The following is an 18636-nucleotide window of genomic DNA, read 5'->3' as shown; positions in this document are numbered from 1 at the left end:
ATTTTTGTCCGCAGGAGCCTGGAGCATTCTTCAGAGGGGTTGTTGTGCACAAGGCAGAGCCATGCCTCATGCAGCTAGGAGATGGGTCAGGATCCCTAGAAAGCAGAATGGATCTCAGGGACTGCCTGGTGAATGCTGAACTGTAAAAGGGAATTGGGTGACTTAAAGCAGTAAGAAGTAGAGAGGTTCCCATAGTTGGCACAAAGCCCATTTGGCTACTCTATGCCTTTTTTTTTTTTTTTCAAATTCAGAAGAAAATCATCATGCTCCCTCTTGATGATTATGTCTTAAAAAAATACTGAAGTGACTGAAAAATAGCACTGTCCAATTCTCCCATTGAAATTCTGCTCTTTGATTATGTAGATGATAGAAATTCTAAGAATGTGATTTTCTTCTCATGAGTTCAATGAAGCTATTGTTATTTTAAATGGAAGTGGGAGGGGGGAGCCCATGATCTAGGAATACTTTTATTTCCTTCAACTTTTTGTTTTGTGAGAAGCTGCCCACCAGAGTCTTAGGGCTCTGGTGGCCAGATGCTGTGTTCTTATTGCCACCACTCCTCTTTGATGATTGTGGCCTCTGATGTCTCCACACCTCATCCAGCTGAACAGACTGAGAGGTGTCTATGAGTCCAGTGTCCTAGAGGATTCTGCATAGATCATCCCCCATTGGCACAGTCCTCTAGACATGATGGAGCGCTGGCTAGACGCGCCCCCACCCCCACAATGTGCTATGTCACTGAAGCAACAGGATTCAGGAACAGAGAGACTAGGGCTAGAACATACCATCTGATTCCTTGGGAAAGTGGAAATGACAGGTCCTGCTCCTAGGGTTGCTGAGAGAGGTGCTGAGGGGAAGGAACCACTGGGGCTGACACCCAATGGATTCACAGTAAATGACAGGGGTATTATCATCTGCATGATCAGATTTCTATCACTATAACAAAATCCTGAGGCAGTTAATTTGTAAGAAAAAAGATTTGTTTTGTCTCTTGATTCTGGAGACTCTTGTCTAACATTAGGTTGTCCCATTGCTTTGGGTCTCTGGCAAGGACAGCACATCACACAGGATGGGAGCACATAGTGGAGCAAAATTGCTTGCATCACGAGCCAGAAAGCAAAAACAAGGAGGTCCACAATCCCCTTTGTGGACATGCCCTCAATGACCTCCCCCTGCGCTCCACCTCCCAGAGTTTCTATCACTTCTCAGTAGCACCATCCTGAGGACCAAGCCTTCACCACAGGGACCTCTGGAGGACATTCAACATTGAAACTAGCACATTATCATTTGCCTGACCTTTGGCACACATTTAAGAAGCTTTGAGCTGTGGAGCATGCCTGTAATCCCAGCAGCTTGGGAGGCTGAGGAAGGAGGATCATGAGTTCAAAGCCAGCCTCAGCAACAGCGAGGCACTTAGCAACTCAGTGAGACCCTGTCTCTAATAACGTATAAAAAAGGGCTGGGGACATGGCTCATTGGTCGAGTGCCCCTGGTACCAGAAAAAAAAAAAAAGAAAGAAAGAAAGAAAAGAAGAATCTTTGGGTGGGCTGAGTGCAGTGGTGCATACCTGTGATCTCAGTGACTCCAGAGGCTAAGGCTAGAGGATCACATGTTGGCTAACTTATGAGGCCCTCTCTCAAAATAAAAATTGAAAGGGTTGGGGGATATAGCTTAATGATAGAGTATCCTTGGATTCAATCACCAATCAGCCAAGAAAAAAACTTTTGGGTAAACCTCATCTCAAAGCAGCTAATATATGCACTAGATTGTGATTTTTCCAACTCATCTCTGAAGTATATTTTCTTCCATTATCTGTGGGAATGTACCTTTTCTAAGAAAGTGACAATGATATTTCAGGGGGATGCAGAAATAAAAATCAAAACAAGCAGCCTCTGTGAGGTGGAATTTGTCAAAAGTTACTATTATAAGAAACTGTCTTGGGGTTTTCTAAGTTGAACATAAAAATGTGTCAGGAGGAAAAAGGGATCATGAAGTAAAATCTAAAGAAGTATAATTGTTCCAGTTGTAGTTTCTCAGACCATTGTTTCTCTTGTCTGTGAAATTAGTTGTTGCAGGGAGAGGGTATGAGAAGGTAGGAAGTGACTTACCTCCCTGCCTCCACATGGGGGATGTGATGCAACTGGAGAACAGAGCACTTGTTTGCTATGTTCTATATGGATGTGCTTGTTTTCCCAACTTTAGCATGCTGAGCCCTTTTATCAATCAGCTTTCTATTACTGTGACAAAATACCTGAGATAATCAACCTACAAGGAGAAAAGGTTTGTTTTGTTTCATAATTTCCAAAGTTTCAGTCCATGCTCACTTGACCCTGTACAGTTGAGCATTTGTCTAATAGGCAGCCCCTCAGCCTATTTTTGTCTCAGAATTAATGAGTGCAAAATTATGCTTTAGTTCCCTTCTCTGGTGCATGAAGACAGGGCCCTTTGTGCATATGTGTCCCTGGCTTCTGGGGATTTAGTGGGAAATCTAAATTCTACTAGGTTGTAAGGACCACTTACCACCAGGCAGTAAAATCATTGCTTTAGTAACAAAAACAAGTTCCGGAGAGGTATATCAAAATGGAAACAGAAAAAAAAATGTTTTTGTAAATGGTGATTCTCCCTATTTTGAAAAAAAAAAAACATATTCAATCCCCAAATGGATGAAATCTATTATGAGAAAAAATGCACTGGGACACGGAGACTGGAGGCTTTTCCTTTCCCACCCCAGGTTCCATGCCCACATGGGCCACACTTGTATCAGGTGGCTGTGGCTGGGCTGGCTCTGACAGCAGTGGCAGGCATGTGCTGTGAGACAACCTGTGTTCTCCTCTCCATCTTTTCCCTGATCAACAGCATGGATGACAGGATGGAAATTTGTTGCATCCGTGGTTTTCCTCCATCCACACTGACAGACCCTGGCTAGGTTCTTACTAATCCAGTTTGTAAAAGGTGATGGGAGAAAAGGACTGCCTCAGTCCACTTTCTGCTGCTATAACAAAACTTGAGAGTGGGCAGTTTCTAAAGAGTAAAGGTTTATTTTGACTCATGGTTATGCAGGCTGTAAAGTCCAAGGCTATGACATTAGTTATGTGCTCCAATATCTGAGATTTAACCCACTTCCTGAGAGAGCATTCTTCTGTTTATTACAGTGGGAATCAAACTTCAATGTGAGTTTTGGAGTGAAAAAACTGTATTCAAACACATCAGGGGTCATCCCCAAGATCATTCGTGGGCATCAGTATTTGTCCGCTCTTCAGTTGTTCATGACTTTCTCTTCCTCTTCCTCTTCCTCTAGCTATTACCATGTTAAAGGACAAAGAGCCAGGGTCATTCATCGTTAGGGACAGTCACTCCTTTCGAGGGGCCTATGGCTTGGCCATGAAGGTTGCCACACCGCCTCCTTCAGTCTTGCAGATGAACAAGAAAGGTGAGTTTCCCTGGAGTTGATTTCTTCAACTAGTCGATGCAGAATGTCTGTTGGTTCCTTTTGATGCAAATAAGATGGTAGATGACTTGCAGGAGTACTCACAGGTTTGCTTAGTATATATTTTTTCAGGTACATTTTCCTAAGTACTTACCTTATTTGAGAAGGAACATTATTTATATGTTCATTTTAAAATGTTTTGAATAGGTAATCCATTCCACTATTTAGAAATAAGAAAAATAGAACAAGGCATCTACTAAGGCACCCGGTTTCCATTTCAACCCTGTCCACCTCACCATCCCTCTCCTTCCTTGGGGAACCATTGGTAATATATTCTTGTGTGTCTTCTTACCGATTGTCCAAATGCAGGCAAATCTGTGTTTTCCTTTCTTTTCTTATATTAAAAGTAGTATATTATATGGTCTCTTCTTTGTGTGTATGTGTGGTGGTAGGAATCAAACCTCAGGCCTCACATATGCTAGGCAACCGCTCTACCACTGAGCCACATCTCCAGCCTGATGCAGTGTCTTATATCTATACCCGGTAGAGTATTTTTAGATTAATTTAATTTAGATTAATAGTTATACTGGTACCTGTCTAGGGTCCTTTGATTATCCCTTCTTAAGGAAAGGACTATGCCTTTCTACTGCTGTTGTTCCAGCACATTCTGCAAGGCCACAGTAGGATCTGAGTTACGTTTTAAGGATAAGGTAACGTTCTACTTGTTTGCTTTTCATTGATGTCCTTTTTTTCCCCTTGCTTTTTATCTTGAAATACAACCAACCTAGATAAGTTTACAATGTCTACATGTATACTCAAACATGATTCTAAAGTCTCTATGCATTAACCACAGCCCAGGATCAAGAACCTGCCAGGAAGCTCCCTGTGTCCCTCTTTGTCCTCTGTTAGAATCCAGCACCCCCACTGTTTTTAGGAATTCTGTGATCCCAGACCTGACTCCATGATGCCCTTCAGGCTGCCTCTGTGACCTTTTGCTATGTCTAATTAGTCTGGGAGCAGTCCCAGCTTCTGAAACAGTAATCATGTTTCTGGTTTGCTTTGGACTTCCCCTGCCTCAGCCATTTCTCTGCATCCCTGGTGCTGTGTACTCGGTATGGTACCTAGGAACCAGGATCTGATCATGATATATCCTCTTCAAGATCAGCGTATCATTGCATCTTTCCAGTGAATAGAACTGGGGAGCATGCTTTTTTGAAGGCTTCATGAGCTCATCCAGATGCTGCTGATAAGTACAGCCTCACAACGCTGTTTCTCACCTCCTGCATTCTACCTTTGTATGGTCCTCCACGTTGAGAGCCTTAGCTGCTAACTGTATGGGTACACTCACTCTCCGGCTCTATACCCCATACACACTAATTCTATTCTAATTATAATACCACTGCAGACAGTAAACTACTAAGTAAAATGTAATGTTAAAATGTGTTTACATTAACTGCCAAAATAAGAATTTCTAAACGTTATATGTTTGCCTATAATGTTTTTTATTATAAAGTGAGAAAACTAATACAGTATCAATTCTTTTGTTCTTTTTTTGATTCAGCATAAGATTCCCTTGTCATATTTTAAAGATTACTTATAACTGTTGTTTTCTTTCACTGTTTGTATCTTTTCCATCTTATGAATATATTATAATCTGTTCATTCCATTATTGGTGGATTATTGGTTATTGGTTTATTCTTTGTTTTCTTTTCCTCATCCTACCTGTTTTACTCCTCTGTTAGAATCTATATTCATCTTTCTTTACCACCCTATCACCAACTCCAAAGAAAGGAAATAGATTCTTTTATCCTCCCTGGGATTTGTGAACTAAGGAAACATCATCAAGTCATTAAGGAAGGTGTGTTATTCCTTTTCTGTAACCAAATAGCAGAGATAACTGACTTATAAAGAGAGAAGATTTATTTTGACTTATGGTTCCAGAGGTTTTAGTCCACTTGATGGCTGGGACATGAATTTAAAAAAAAAAAAAAGAGGAAGGAACCAGGCCCTCATTGTCCCCTGCAAGGGCAGTATCCATGACCTAACTACCATTTGGCCCCAGCACCTCCCAATCTGGGGAACAAGCCCTTAATACATGGACCTTTGGGGAATGTTCTAGATCCAAACTATAGCAGAAGTGGGAAATCAGAATAAGCACAGATGTTGTAACTCCCTGTGTTTAAGGAAAATGAAACAGTTGCCTGGGTCCCTTAAGCTCCTAAGAATATTTATCCAGATCCTTGGATTAAACATCTGCTTAAAGATCCCTGGAGAAAATGGCTTTGGAGTTACACCTTGAAAAACATGAAGATTTGGTTGTGGAAGGGCCAATCTCTGGCATGGTAGAGGTGTTTCCAGAAAACCAAGATGGATTCCTCTTGGCAAAGGAAGTAGCATGTGAATGAAAGGGTGGGGAATCAGGTTGGAGGGCACATGGGGCTCAGTCAGAGCATAGATATGAAACTATAGGTATTTATAGGATCTTGAAGTCAAGGAGGTGACTTGCACAGGATGAGAAGAACAACTAATCCTTGGAAAATCAAATCATAGAGCATCCAGAATTCCAGCATAAGAAGTTCAAACAATGCTACTATTGAGTGGAAATGCAAATTTTTGTAGCTGAAGAGGTGAATTAGCCCCGATGGTTGAGTTTTGCCAGGCCATATTTGGAAATTTGGTGGGTGATGATTATAGCAGGAATAAGTCTCAGGATAAGAACATCTGGTGAGTGGGTAGAGAGGGGAGGTTAATATGGTGGAACAGGCACAAGTGGACAGCAGCTCTGGGATTCTGCCTGGCTCCTTGGTTTCTATTGAACATTTTAAAGCAAATCTATATTTACATTATCTTTTTTGGAAATACAGATGGTGGTATACAACTTTTCTGACCTCCAGGCATGCGTCCAGCCTCAGGCAGACTCTGGACTCAGTCTGAAAATGTAGGCAATGAAATAGAGGATATGAGAATAGCAGACATCAGGAACACCAGAATTTGTCACTGAAATTTTATCCGGCTTCTGTATTTTCACTCAGACCCTGGATTTGACATTTGCATTTCACAGGCCAGGGGCAGATTTTAGAGAAGGGTTTACCAGACTCATAAAGAGCCACAGTGAGTCACCACCACCTCTGACCACCCTGAGATGGGACAGCTGCAGCCATTCAGGGTCCTGCTGTGCAGAGTGCCTGGCCAGGAGGATTTCCACTGGGCTGTTTCCCACAAGTGGCATCCAGACCCACCTCGAATCCATGGCAGTCCAGAGTCATGAGGCATTCTCCTCCCACAATGGCCACATGTCCTTTTTCCTCATTTTATTCAATGCAGCTTTTCATGAAATCTCATCATTTCCTTTACTGTAAAGCTTTACTGCCTGTGCAAAATGCTGACACTATAATTAATATTTGTCACTTAGTAGATGTCATTTAGGAGCCTACTACAAGTCAAGTATCCCTCATCTGAAATGCTCAGATTCACTAGTGTTTGAGATTTCTGATTTTGTGGGGGGAGGGTGGGGGTAGCTGGGAATTCTTGGAGTGTGTTTGAGGGGTCTCCCAAAGTCCCTCTGCCCACTATATTGTCACTGTGGGGGTCTCTTCATCCGCCTGGCTCATCCCACCACCAAGCTACCATTCTTAAAGTGATTCTTGGTGAATCCCCAGTGCAGTAGCTAGAATTCTGTTTAGAAGGGGCCTTCTCAGGTACAGTTCCTTTCATTTGTGTCTCAAATTTCTCTCTTTCAAATCTTACCATGCTCCCATTTTTTTAAATTCTTCAGTTTTTGTTTTTATGAGTATATTATGGCTATACATACAGTGGGATTTATTTTGACATATTCATAGATGCATATAATAAAATTTGCCCCATTTCATTCGTTAGTACTTCTTTGTCTCCCTACCTCTCTTCCCCTGACCTCCTTTCTCTACCTGCCTTCCTTTCATTTATTTATTGCTTTTTTAATTGGTGGATTACAAGTGTACATAAAAATAGAATTTATTGTGATATATTCATATGTACATGTACATAACAAAATTTGGTCTATTTTATTCTTCATTTTCTCCCCTTTCCTATCCTTTTTCCCTCCCATTCTCTCCACTTCTTCTATTCTACTGTTCTCCTTTCTATTTTCGTGAGATTCACCATTTTATTTATTCATTTATTTAGGTGGTTGAACTCAGGGGTGCTTAACCACTGAGCCCAGTCATTTTCATTTTTATTTTGAGACAGGATCTCACTTAAGTTGCTTAGGACCTGGCTAAGTTGCTGAAGCTGGCTTTGCAATCCTCCTGCCTAAGTCTCCTGAGTCACTGGGATTATAAGCATGCCCCACCACATTTAGCAATTCCCTGTAATTCCTTACTGCTCTCTAGCTTCCATATATGAGAGAAAACATTCAACCCTTGATTTTGAATCTGGCTTATTCACTTAGCCTCATGTTCTTTGTTTCTATCCCATTTACCAGCAAATGATGTAATGTCATTCTTCTTTATGGCTGAGTTAAACTCCATTGTATATGTAGACCACATGTTCTTTATCCATTTGTCTGTGATAGACACCTAGCTGCTTCCATAATTTGGCTATTGTGAATTGTGCTGCTATAAACATTGGGATGCATGTACCACTTGAGTCGATTCATTTTTCAAAATTTCTTGCCACAGGTGGAGATTTGTCCAATGAACTTGTTCGGCATTTTTTGATCGAGTGTACCCCAAAGGGAGTGCGGTTGAAAGGATGTTCCAATGAACCATATTTTGGTGAGTCACTTGAGAGATTGCTCTCTATGTCCTGAATACTGGGGGCCTGGATTCTCCTCTGCTGGCTAACCTGAGATTTCAGACAGTCGTTTTTGTGGTGGTTCATTCATATTTCACTCCCCAGTTTCTGAGAATCCTCTGATCTGAAATACTGTCTTTAAGATAATCTGAATGTACAATGCATTCTTAAACACTTTGCCAAAAGCAAGTAAACAAAAAACACTGGGCTAATACTAGAAGTTACAGATGTCAACAAGGTATAGTCCTGTTCTGCACAAAGATAAGTCCTGATGAGTTGAACCTAGTGTGATCCCATCCCAAGAGCTCTAAGAGGCACATAGGGTTTCGGCAGAGCATCCTTTCTTACCTATATCTTAATAGGCCTCTGCAACCTCACAGTATTGCTGGACAGGCTGCAGGAGCCAGCTGTAGGAGGCACAGAGAAGAAGTAAGGCCTTGACATTATCCTGGCCTTTTTAGAGGCACTGTGTAGGGATGATGTATGTGGTACAAGTTGCATTTATCTTGATCTCATTTCAGATCCAGCCTACTGTATGATGTATTATTTATGCTTTGGCAATGATGTGTCTGTTCTAGGATCCACTGCAATTCCCTTTACTTATCTCTTAGCTGACTTGTTGAACTTTTTGCTTCTTTGAAGTTTCCCAATATAATAGAATGTGTTAGTTGTGAAGACCTCAAGGCTCAGGCTTTGCAGCAATTTCATTTCATCTGATAGGGTGGCTGAGCACACAATGGGCTGAGAGGTTGTTAACCATGGTTTGCTTCTTCTGTCCTCTCCACAGGGAGTCTGACTGCTTTGGTGTGTCAGCATTCCATCACGCCTTTGGCCTTGCCCTGCAAGTTGCTCATTCCAGAGAGAGGTATGGGTTGGGGCCTCACTGCTGGACTGGCTCTGAGTAGGTTCAACTGCAATGGTCAAGGCACACCACTTCCAGGGATCTGAGGAGATCCATTGAGAAAAATTAGACTACTTTTTTTTTTTAATTTTTAATTTTTTTATTTTAAATGTATTTATTTTAATTTGTTATACATGATAGCAGAATGCATTGCAATTCATAGTACATATATAGAGCACAATTTTTCAAGTCACTGGTTGTACACAAAGTAGAGTCACTCCATTCATGTCTTCATGTACTTAGGGTAATGGTGTCCATCTCTTTCCACCATCTTTCCTATCCACTTTCCCTTTCCCTCCTGCTCCCTCCCCTTTGCCCTATCTAAAGTTCCTCCATTCCTCCCATGATCCCCTTCAACCCCCATTATGAATCAGCATCTACATATCAGAGAAACCATTCTGCCTTTGGCTTTTAGGGATTGGCTTACTTCACTTAGCATTATATTCTCCAACTCCATTCATTTACCTGCAAATGCCCTGATTTTATTCTCTTTTAATGCTCAGTTAGTTACACTTCTTTTTCTGACATGGGTTCTGTGTGTAAATCCAGTAGAAGAACTAAGGGTTCAAATCAGGGAGAAAAGAGGAGGTCCCACTGCAGCTGGAAACACACAGATATCTGTACATCATGGATTCCATTAAAGATTTCCATGCAGTAAAGACTGAAGCTAAAACAGAAACAAACAAACAAAAACCTCAGACTAAGGGACCTTCAAGGCCATTTACATTTTATTTTAAAGATGCTACAGAATGGGCAAAATGTGGCTGGGCTTGGTAGTGCATGCCTGGAATCCCAGCAACTTGGGGAGACGAGTTCAAAGCCAGCCTTAGCAACTGCAAGGAGCTAAGCAACTCAGTGAGACCCTGTCTCTAAATAAAATACAAAATAGGGCTAGGGGTGTGGCTCTGTGGTTGGGTGCCCCTGAATTCAATCTCTGCTACCATAAAAAAAAGAATGGGCAAAATGTTGATATTGTTGAATCCAGGCGATGAATGAAACATTCGTCACCTTTATCATCAAACATTATCATCAAATATTATTATGGATATTTTAAAATATCCATAATAAAATTTTTTTGAAAAATAACACCCACAGAATAACAGGCTGAATTGATTGTATTTCCCAGCTTTCTTAAGCAGTCTCATAAACTTTCACATAAAGATGTGACTTAGCTTTTGAAATTTAATTTTTCATATAAATTGTTTCAGAGATTAGAAGCAAATTTTGTTGGGCCATGTCTTCCCTAACTTTGTTTGGAATGTGATATTGCTTCTGTGGGCTGGATCATGGTCCTCAACAGAAATGCTCAGCTCTGGCTCTGGGAGACCATTGTGTGTCACCGTCTGGGAATCCTGTCACCAAATTGTCTGACTTGGTCCTGAGGGCTCTTTGTTGGGGGAGCAGCACTCATTTCTATGTTTTGTCATCCTTTCTTGCAGATCCATTGGAGGAAATAGCAGAAAATTCTCCCCAGACAGCAGCCAACTCAGCCGCTGAGCTGTTGAAGCAGGGAGCAGGTGAGTGAATGCAGCTTCAATTTCCATGTGTCGTCTGGTTGTTGGGCGGAAAAGGAGTTTAGTTGCAGAACTTCCCTTTCCCTCTCATTATTCAGGTTTCCTTCTTCTCTGTGGGCTGTGAGGGAAGTTTCCTTTTATAGATCGTTTCACAGAGCTGGGTGGGGAACGGCTGTCAGAGACAGGGCCAGGCATCACAGGCTAGAAATATTGTTCTGACTCTAAACAAGACCAAATTCAGTAGAATAAATGTCAAGTCCTGTATTTTAGTTTAAGGGAAAATGTAGTAAGACAGGATGTGGGTAACCTGCTTTGCCAGCTGCAAATATAAAAATGTTCCAGAGATGTGACTCAACAATCACTCGACGTGAGTCAACAGTTGGACTCAGGCTTCCATGTGTCTGGTGGGAGACACCACCCAGAGCCAGCCCTCCACAGACCAGGCCACTTTGTTAAAGCATTTTTATTAATAGTTTTACTTTTTAGAGCAGTTACAGATTCACAGCAAAATTGCATGGAGAGTACAGAACTATCTCATGCAGATGCACGTCCTCCCACGTTACCAGCCTCCCCACCAGAGTAGTGCAGTTGTTAAAATTGATGAATATCAATACATTAGTAACTAAACTACAGTTAGAGTTCCTTCTTGGTGTTTTGCCTTATATGGATTTGGGAACATGGGTATGGCATGTATCCATCATATGTACATACAGATTACATACATACATATTATCACCTCCCTAAAATTCCACTCTGCTCTACCTCTTTATCCCTCCCTTCCCTCTCATCCCCAGCAACCACTGATTATTATCCTGTCTCCATGGTTTTGCCTCTTCCAGAATGTCTTATAATTGGAATCATATAGTATGCAGCCTTTTCAGATTGGCTTCTTTCACTTAGTAATATGCATTTAAGTTTCCTCCATGTTTTTTCATGGTTTGATAGCTTATTTATTTCTAGCATGGAGTAATATTTTGTTGTCTGGATGTACCACAGTTTATGTCTTTGTTTACCTACTGAAGAACATCTGGGTTGCTTCCAAGTTTTGCCAATTATGAATAAATCTTTTAATAAATCTTTTAATAAACATCTACATTTGGGATTTTGTGTAGATATAAGTTTCCGTCTTCATACCAAGGAGTATGATTGCTGGATCATATGACAAGAATATGTTCAATTTTGCAAGAAACTGAAAAACTGTCTTCCAGCATGGCTGGACCATTTTGCATTCACAGCAGCAATGAATGAGAGTTCTCATTCCACATCCTCACCAACCTTGGCTGGTGTCAGTGTTCAGGATCATGGTTATTCTAATAGATATGTATTGATATCCCATTTAAACCTATACTTCCCAGACGTTGTAGAGCATTTTTTCGCTTGCTCTTTTGTAATCTGCAAAATGATTTTCTTTGGTGTAGTATCTTTTAATTTTCTTTTGGTTCATTTTTAATTGGGTTGTTTCTTATTATTGAATTTTGAGTTCATTGTATGTTTTAGATAACAATCCTTAATCAGATTTGTGTTGCCCACATATTTTCTCTCAATCTGTGGCTTTTTAAAAAATTCTTTAGACAGCATCTCCTACAAAGCAAAATAGTTTTAACTTTTATAAAATTTAGTTTTTAGTGTCATATCTAAAATGTCACCCTCAAACCCAAGTTAATCAAGTTCATCTAGATTTTTTTTTTCTGTTATCTTCTAGGACTTTTATAATTTTGCATTTTTTGGGGGGTCTCTGATCTATTTTGAGTTAATTTTTGTGAAGAGTATAAGAAAGTCTACATCTAGGTATAGTTTTTTGGAGGGAGTGGGGTTTGGAATTGGATATTCAATTGTTCTCACATTATTTGTTGAAAAGACTATTTTCTCCACTGTGTTGTCTCTGCTCTTTGTCAAAGATTAGTTGATTATCTTTATATGGATCTATTTCTGGGCTTTATATTTTGTTTCATTGATTTTTGTCTTTTTTCCTACAATACCCTACTGTCTTGATTACTACAGTTTCATTAGAAGTCTTGAAGTTAGGTAGTATCAGTCCTCCAACTTTCCATCAATATTGTGTTTGTTATTCTGGATATTTTGCCTTTCCATACAATCTTTAGAACCAGTTTGTTAATATCCACAAAATAACTTGCTTGGGATTTTGATAAGGATTGCATTATATCTACACAAAATTGGGAAGAACTGGCATCTTGACAGTGTTGCGAATGCCAATGCTTAAAGTTACATTATATCTCCATTATTTAGTTCTCTGATATCTTTCATCAGAGTTTGTAGTTTTTCTCATATAGATCTTATGTATAGTTTGTTAAATTTCTATAGAAGTAATTCTGAGGGTGTTCATATAAGTGATATTGGGTTTTCAGTTTTACTTTCTCCTTCCTTATCACTGGTGTTAGAAATGAATCAACTTTTGTATATTATCCTTGTATCCAGCCACCTTGTCGTAATTGCTTATTAGTACCAGGACAGGCTACTTTTGCAGCATTAGGTGCAGTTCTGTTGGTTTTAGATTAAAAGGGTTGTGAACAAACCAGACAACATTTGGCAATCATAATTCCACAGAAGTGAAGGATGAACACAGCTAGAGAAGACATTGGGTCCTGCTCACTTCAAAACTGCTTGTTCCCCATTGGAAGTGTTTCATACTGTCTTTCATTTTACTGTCAGAAATGTTGGAGATGAAATTTGTGATTCTGGTGAAAGTTTGGACTAGAAATATTTCAATTTTGTGACACATTCCTATAAAATAATTTATAGCTATTATAACTCCATAATGAAGAAATATGTGGCTATTTTTCTTGTTTTTTTCCTCTGTACATGTTGTATTATTCTATCTAGTTTTTTCCTAGAAAATTTTATATTACTGTGCATATTGCCCAGCCAAAGTAAAATTACTTTGGTTTTAAGTGGAATGTTGTTAGTGTCCTTAAAAGGTAAGTTCATACTGTCTCCTTAAAGGATAACTTATCCGTGACTTAAACATGTGACAGGAGCTAGTAAGTATGCTAGAACTTGAATTTCCAAAGAAGAGTGTTAACTGTGCTATTTCCTGAGCTCAAGCCTGGCTCTGCCACTCAGAGTATTGATCTCTGATAAATCACTTAGCTGTGTAGAACTGAGGTTTACATCTGATAAATGGTAACAGTAATCTGTGCCCACATGGGGATTGCAAAGAACAAATGAATAAAAGTTGAGAAATGCCTTGGAAGTTATTCTTCTGGCCTAAGAGGAATATCCTTTCCTAGGCCACCAGCCTGATCCTCTCCTTTGAGAGAGTGGATACCCCTTGTAGCATGGCTCAGCTGGGAGGCTGTGGAAGGCACTGGAAAGGAGCTCAGAGCCCCCAAGTTTGTTTTAGGTGATTACTGGAGCCCTCCAAGGCTTATAATCTCCTTCTGTTAGAGTGTGAGCATAGTCTCATATCCCTGGTGACCAGGATATGGGAATTTGCTGACAGCCTCCCAAGTACAGGTTCACCCACACACCTCACCTAGAAGATAGGCCTATGGAATCAAATCCATTCTGATTGATTTGTTCATTCAGATCCATCTTTTTAAAATGTATTTACAAATTTAAAAATATGTAATTACTGCAATTCATACATCAAGAAAAATATCAAAGAAAGATCATGGCCACAGTCCCAGAGCATTTGCTCTGGCCCAGCTAGATAAGTGCCTCCCTCACAGGGCCTGTGTGGGTAGGGCCATCTCGTCCCATATCACTGACAGAGCACCTAAAGTAGTGGCCTGAGCTCCTGAGAAGTGGAGTCAGCCTGGGCATCTTGCTTCTGTCTCCAAGTTCCTCTGTGTCTTGAGGGACATAGCTCTGGTCTTTTGGTCCCACATAGTTAGCACCAAAGCACCTTTATCTCTGCATTCAGCTCTTTTTGTTTAATATTTTCTCATCACAAACAGCATTTCAGGTATCTCCTTGAGTTCCTTGTTATCTGGATGGGTCAATTAGCTAATAATAATAAATTACTATAGTAACCCTTATTTTTAGAGATCAAAACTTTCTCTCATACCATTTTCTCATTTTTTTTAAATAACATGTAATACATACCAATAACTTTGATCTTGTTATTTTATTTAAAGGGTGGGTGTTCTTAGAGATAAGACTTCATTTGGAATTTTCTTGTCTGACCTAATAATCTGAATTAAGCATTATATATGAGGCTTAAATTAATGACTGCTTTGAGTCCCTTTAAAAATCTCTGATTTCTCTAGCACTTGGATAGCTCTGAATTTCCATGCAGCTGCTGTGACAAAGAATCAAGATTGCACATTGAACCTCTGGGAGGTTCCATCTTTGCCTGGAGGAGTAGCTGTGGTTGTTTAGAAAAAGTCCAAAACAGCCATTGTATCCAGATTGTGGAACTAGGCCAGTGATTGGTGTCTGGGGCCTATAATCCTAGTGGCTTCAGAGGTTGAGGCAGGAGTATCACAAGTTCAAAGCCAGCCTCAGCAATTTAGCAAGGCTCTGAGCAATTCAGCAAGACCTTGTCTCAAAAAGGGCTATGGAAGTGGTTCAGTGGTTAAGCACCCCTGGGTTCAATACCTGGTACAAAAAAAAAAGATTGTGGAACTATTTCAATCTCTGATCACTGCAAGTGGGTTTTGCTTCTGAATTTCATTTGTCATTCAGTTCACTCAGGATCCTGTCTCTTGGACCTAAAATGTCCTTTAAGACTCTCGTGTCCGTGTTCTTCATTGATTGAGCAAACCAAGACTCAAACATATTGGCAGAGTCACAATAATGGGAATAAACTTTTAGTCCCATTCAGTTTAATCCCTTTTTATTTTGATACAAGGCCATCATGACTTTGTTCCAGTCTCAAAACAATGTCTGATTGTGTTTTAAGCCTCAGCTCTTAATTGTTTCTTGTTGAGGAGAGGAATCTAGGATAATCCTGAAAAGAAAGGTGCTTTTACCAGACTTCTGATAGATTTCCTGTAAATATCGTGGTTATGTTTTTCAACTTAGCATTGTGTAAGTATAATTTCTTTGTAAAAGTCCTATGTGTTCTGTGTGTTCTTGAAGTTAAAAAGAGGGATATACATAAATGAAGTGTAACGTGAATTTCTCATAGACCTGTGACCCCATACGGCTGCTGAACATTGGGAAAATAGATCTGGTTATTATTCTCCCAACCAGAGACCATTCTTAACGCTAACCAAATTTGTTCATATTATCTCCCCTCCTACTTGGGATTGTGCCACATGTACGGTTCTTTTTATATTCCTTCCAACTCTTTGCATAATGAACTTACTCATGGTTTTTACAAACAGCGCTGGACTCATTTTTTAATGGCTATGTAATGGTCATCATGTAATTCAACTCTTTATGGTTGTCCATTTAGACAATTTTTCAATATTATAAATAACACTAAAAAGGCTTTAATTCTGCTTTCTTTCTTTCTTTTTTTTTTTCTCTTTTCTGAATTCTGGATTGTTGCCTTAAGAGAAATTCCCAGAAATGATACTATGGGGTTATAATTTGTGGACCTGAGATGTTTTTCCATGTTATAAAGTTGCTTTCCCAGAATAATCTAGCAATTTGCATAGCTCCCCGCTGTGGGTCTGAAGGACACTTTCCTACTTAACATATCTTGAAACACAATGAGGCACAGTCATGCCAAATCTTGACCCCCTCACCAAGAGTACTTGTCAAGTGGACTTGGATGGTTCTGGTGTAAGCATGGTAGGAGGAGCACAGCTCTGACCCTGCAAGCCATCTATTATCTGCTGGAGAGAGTCAGGGCTTTGGGAGAGCTGGTATTGGCACCCTGGCATGTCCTTAGTAGAACTGCCTCCCTAAATGAACATTGAAAAGTGGCAATGTTTCTTTCTCTGCTTTGAGGAATGACTACGTGGCTCCTTCCTTCCTTCAGAAGCCTTATTCCCCAAATGCCACATTCCCACTAGACTCCAGTCAGTTGGACCACACCTACTCAAAAAGCTCTCTGTGGTGCCTACAGGAGAGCACAGATCTCAGTAGTGGTAGCCCGTGATTCCATGTGAACTTAATTCTGGTTGTGCCAACTCTGGAATTTTCATAATAGTTAGATTTAAAATTCTTTCTCTTGCTTTTCCCGTTCTTTTCTCTTTTATAGCTGCATGATCAGCATGATAACAATTAAAGGTAGAATATTCACTCTCCTAAAAATCTGTTTTCAATTTCCCAGGCTTCTTTCCAGCTTCTGTTCATAGCACATATGCTTTTCATTTTATTTTTCTAATCATAGTAAAGATAGTTTTTATTCTGTTTTTCCAATTACCTGCTAACCATTTTTCTAAGTTGCTATATAATTTTCATGATTACCATTTGCTGGTTGCTTAGTATTTCATTGAGGGGACTAATTTAAACCTCCTCTTATTTTTGTATGTAATCTGTTTACAGTTTCTCTCTCTGCAATGAATGTGTGGCACAAACCTCTTCCCCCATAGGTTAATTGTTTCATGTGGGTAATGGATATTTCCTTTCTGAATCTTTTCAGAAGTAGGACCTCTAGGTTCCTTGTCACTTTGTGGATTCTCCTGATAATATTGTCAAATTGTCATCTACAGTATGAAGTAGAGGTTTCCAAATTCTCTCTATGTCTCATATTTTACAAATGAGCTGTGAAATATAGCCTGTGTCCAGGGTGCACCAGCACTTCACAAATGCACCTGATTCATCAGAACTTTGTAAGCACAAAGCAGAGGCAATTATAATTTTAAGGACTTTTGCCAATGTGCTGTCTTTCTCAAGAGGACTGAGGCAAACCACTGAGGCTTGTAGTTCCCCTAGAATGTCTTCTTGCCTGGATACTATAAGATGAGTGTACTGGTCAGCTCAGGCTGCTTTATCAAAGTACCACAGACTGGGTGGCTTATACACAGTGGAAATGTGTTTCTCATGGTTCTAGAATGTGGATATCCAGGATCAGAGGGCCAGCATGTGGGTGCTGGTGAATGCTTTTCCTGGCTTACCGAAAGCCTCACTGTGTCCTCAGATGGTGGAAAGAGAACCAGAAACCTCTCTGAGGTCTCTTTCATAAGTTGTACCCTCATGACCTAATCACCCCCCAAAGGTCCTACTTCCCCAAATCATCTTGAGAGTTAGCGTTCAAAATGTGAAAATTTTAGAGACATAGATTTTTAATCCATTGCAACAAGTGGCAGTGCTGGCCAGCTGGATGGGGTGGAAATCATGGAAAAGAGCACTGTTTGCCATGGAAATCTTTGAGCTGAACTCAGCCAGACAGGGGAATGACAGATTTCTACCTGCCTCTCAGCGTCTCTGTACAGATGTGACAATGGCCTCCCAAAAGAATGCATCTGTCATCATGATAAAGACAAGGATTATCCTGGGACCTAACCTGAGAATTCTGCACCACCAGGGGCCTCACAGTGTAACTGCCCAGTAATCCTCAGGAGTATTATATGAAATTTCTTAGTGCAGGTCCCTATCCAATGCCTGGTGCCTAATAGGTTCTCAGTAAACACTGGGGTCCGCCATGAAGATTGTGTCACAGCACAATCACAGTGACCTGCTCCTAGGGCCTGGGAGACTGCCCATGCTTCTTACTGTCTCTGTCCCTCAATTTCCTTATCTGTAAATTGGAGATAAGGATAGACTCTTCCTCTTAGAGCTGTGTGCGGGTTCCTATTAACATTAGGTGTTAGGTTGAGCTCAAAAGAGTGAAAACAATTGAAACATCTTTTTAAAATTTTGCTATTGGGACAGTGCCATGTCAATAATTACAGGGGTGATTACTTTTTCATAAGAGTAAAAGCAAAGTTAACTTTTTATAGAAGAAAATTAATATCTCAGACAAAACCCCCATATTAAGTATAAATTCAGGAAGTCCTATTGTTTTTGTTTTGTTTGAGATGCTAGGGCTTCATGCATGTCGGCCAAGCCCCCTACCACTGAGCTACACCCCCAGCCCTAGTCTTGTTTAAAAGCAATAAGAGTCACTTGTCTCAGTCTTTGAGACAGTTTGCTTCCTGGGGTTGAGGGTGGTCCTCTGGTATCTG

General features: G+C 40.2%; 1 protein-coding gene across 7 annotated transcripts in view; it reads left to right on the top strand.

Moving 5' to 3' along the window:
* Window positions 1-18636, top strand: part of Tns3 (tensin 3) — a 266521-nt gene that overhangs the window by 240043 nt on the left and 7842 nt on the right. For all 7 annotated transcript variants that reach the window (XM_048786578.1, XM_015490306.2, XM_048786577.1 and 4 more), the window contains 4 exons: window positions 3299-3430; window positions 8083-8178; window positions 8985-9062; window positions 10538-10615. In XM_048786578.1, the coding sequence (XP_048642535.1) occupies window positions 3299-3430; window positions 8083-8178; window positions 8985-9062; window positions 10538-10615 (384 nt within the window). The remainder of the gene's footprint in view (window positions 1-3298; window positions 3431-8082; window positions 8179-8984; window positions 9063-10537; window positions 10616-18636) is intronic.

This window comes from Marmota marmota, unplaced genomic scaffold (assembly GCF_001458135.2).
Source record: "Marmota marmota marmota unplaced genomic scaffold, marMar, whole genome shotgun sequence".
In the NCBI taxonomy this organism is placed as follows: domain Eukaryota; kingdom Metazoa; phylum Chordata; class Mammalia; order Rodentia; family Sciuridae; genus Marmota; species Marmota marmota.
Note: the sequence above shows the minus strand (reverse complement) of the source record. Positions and strands in the feature narration are given on the sequence as shown.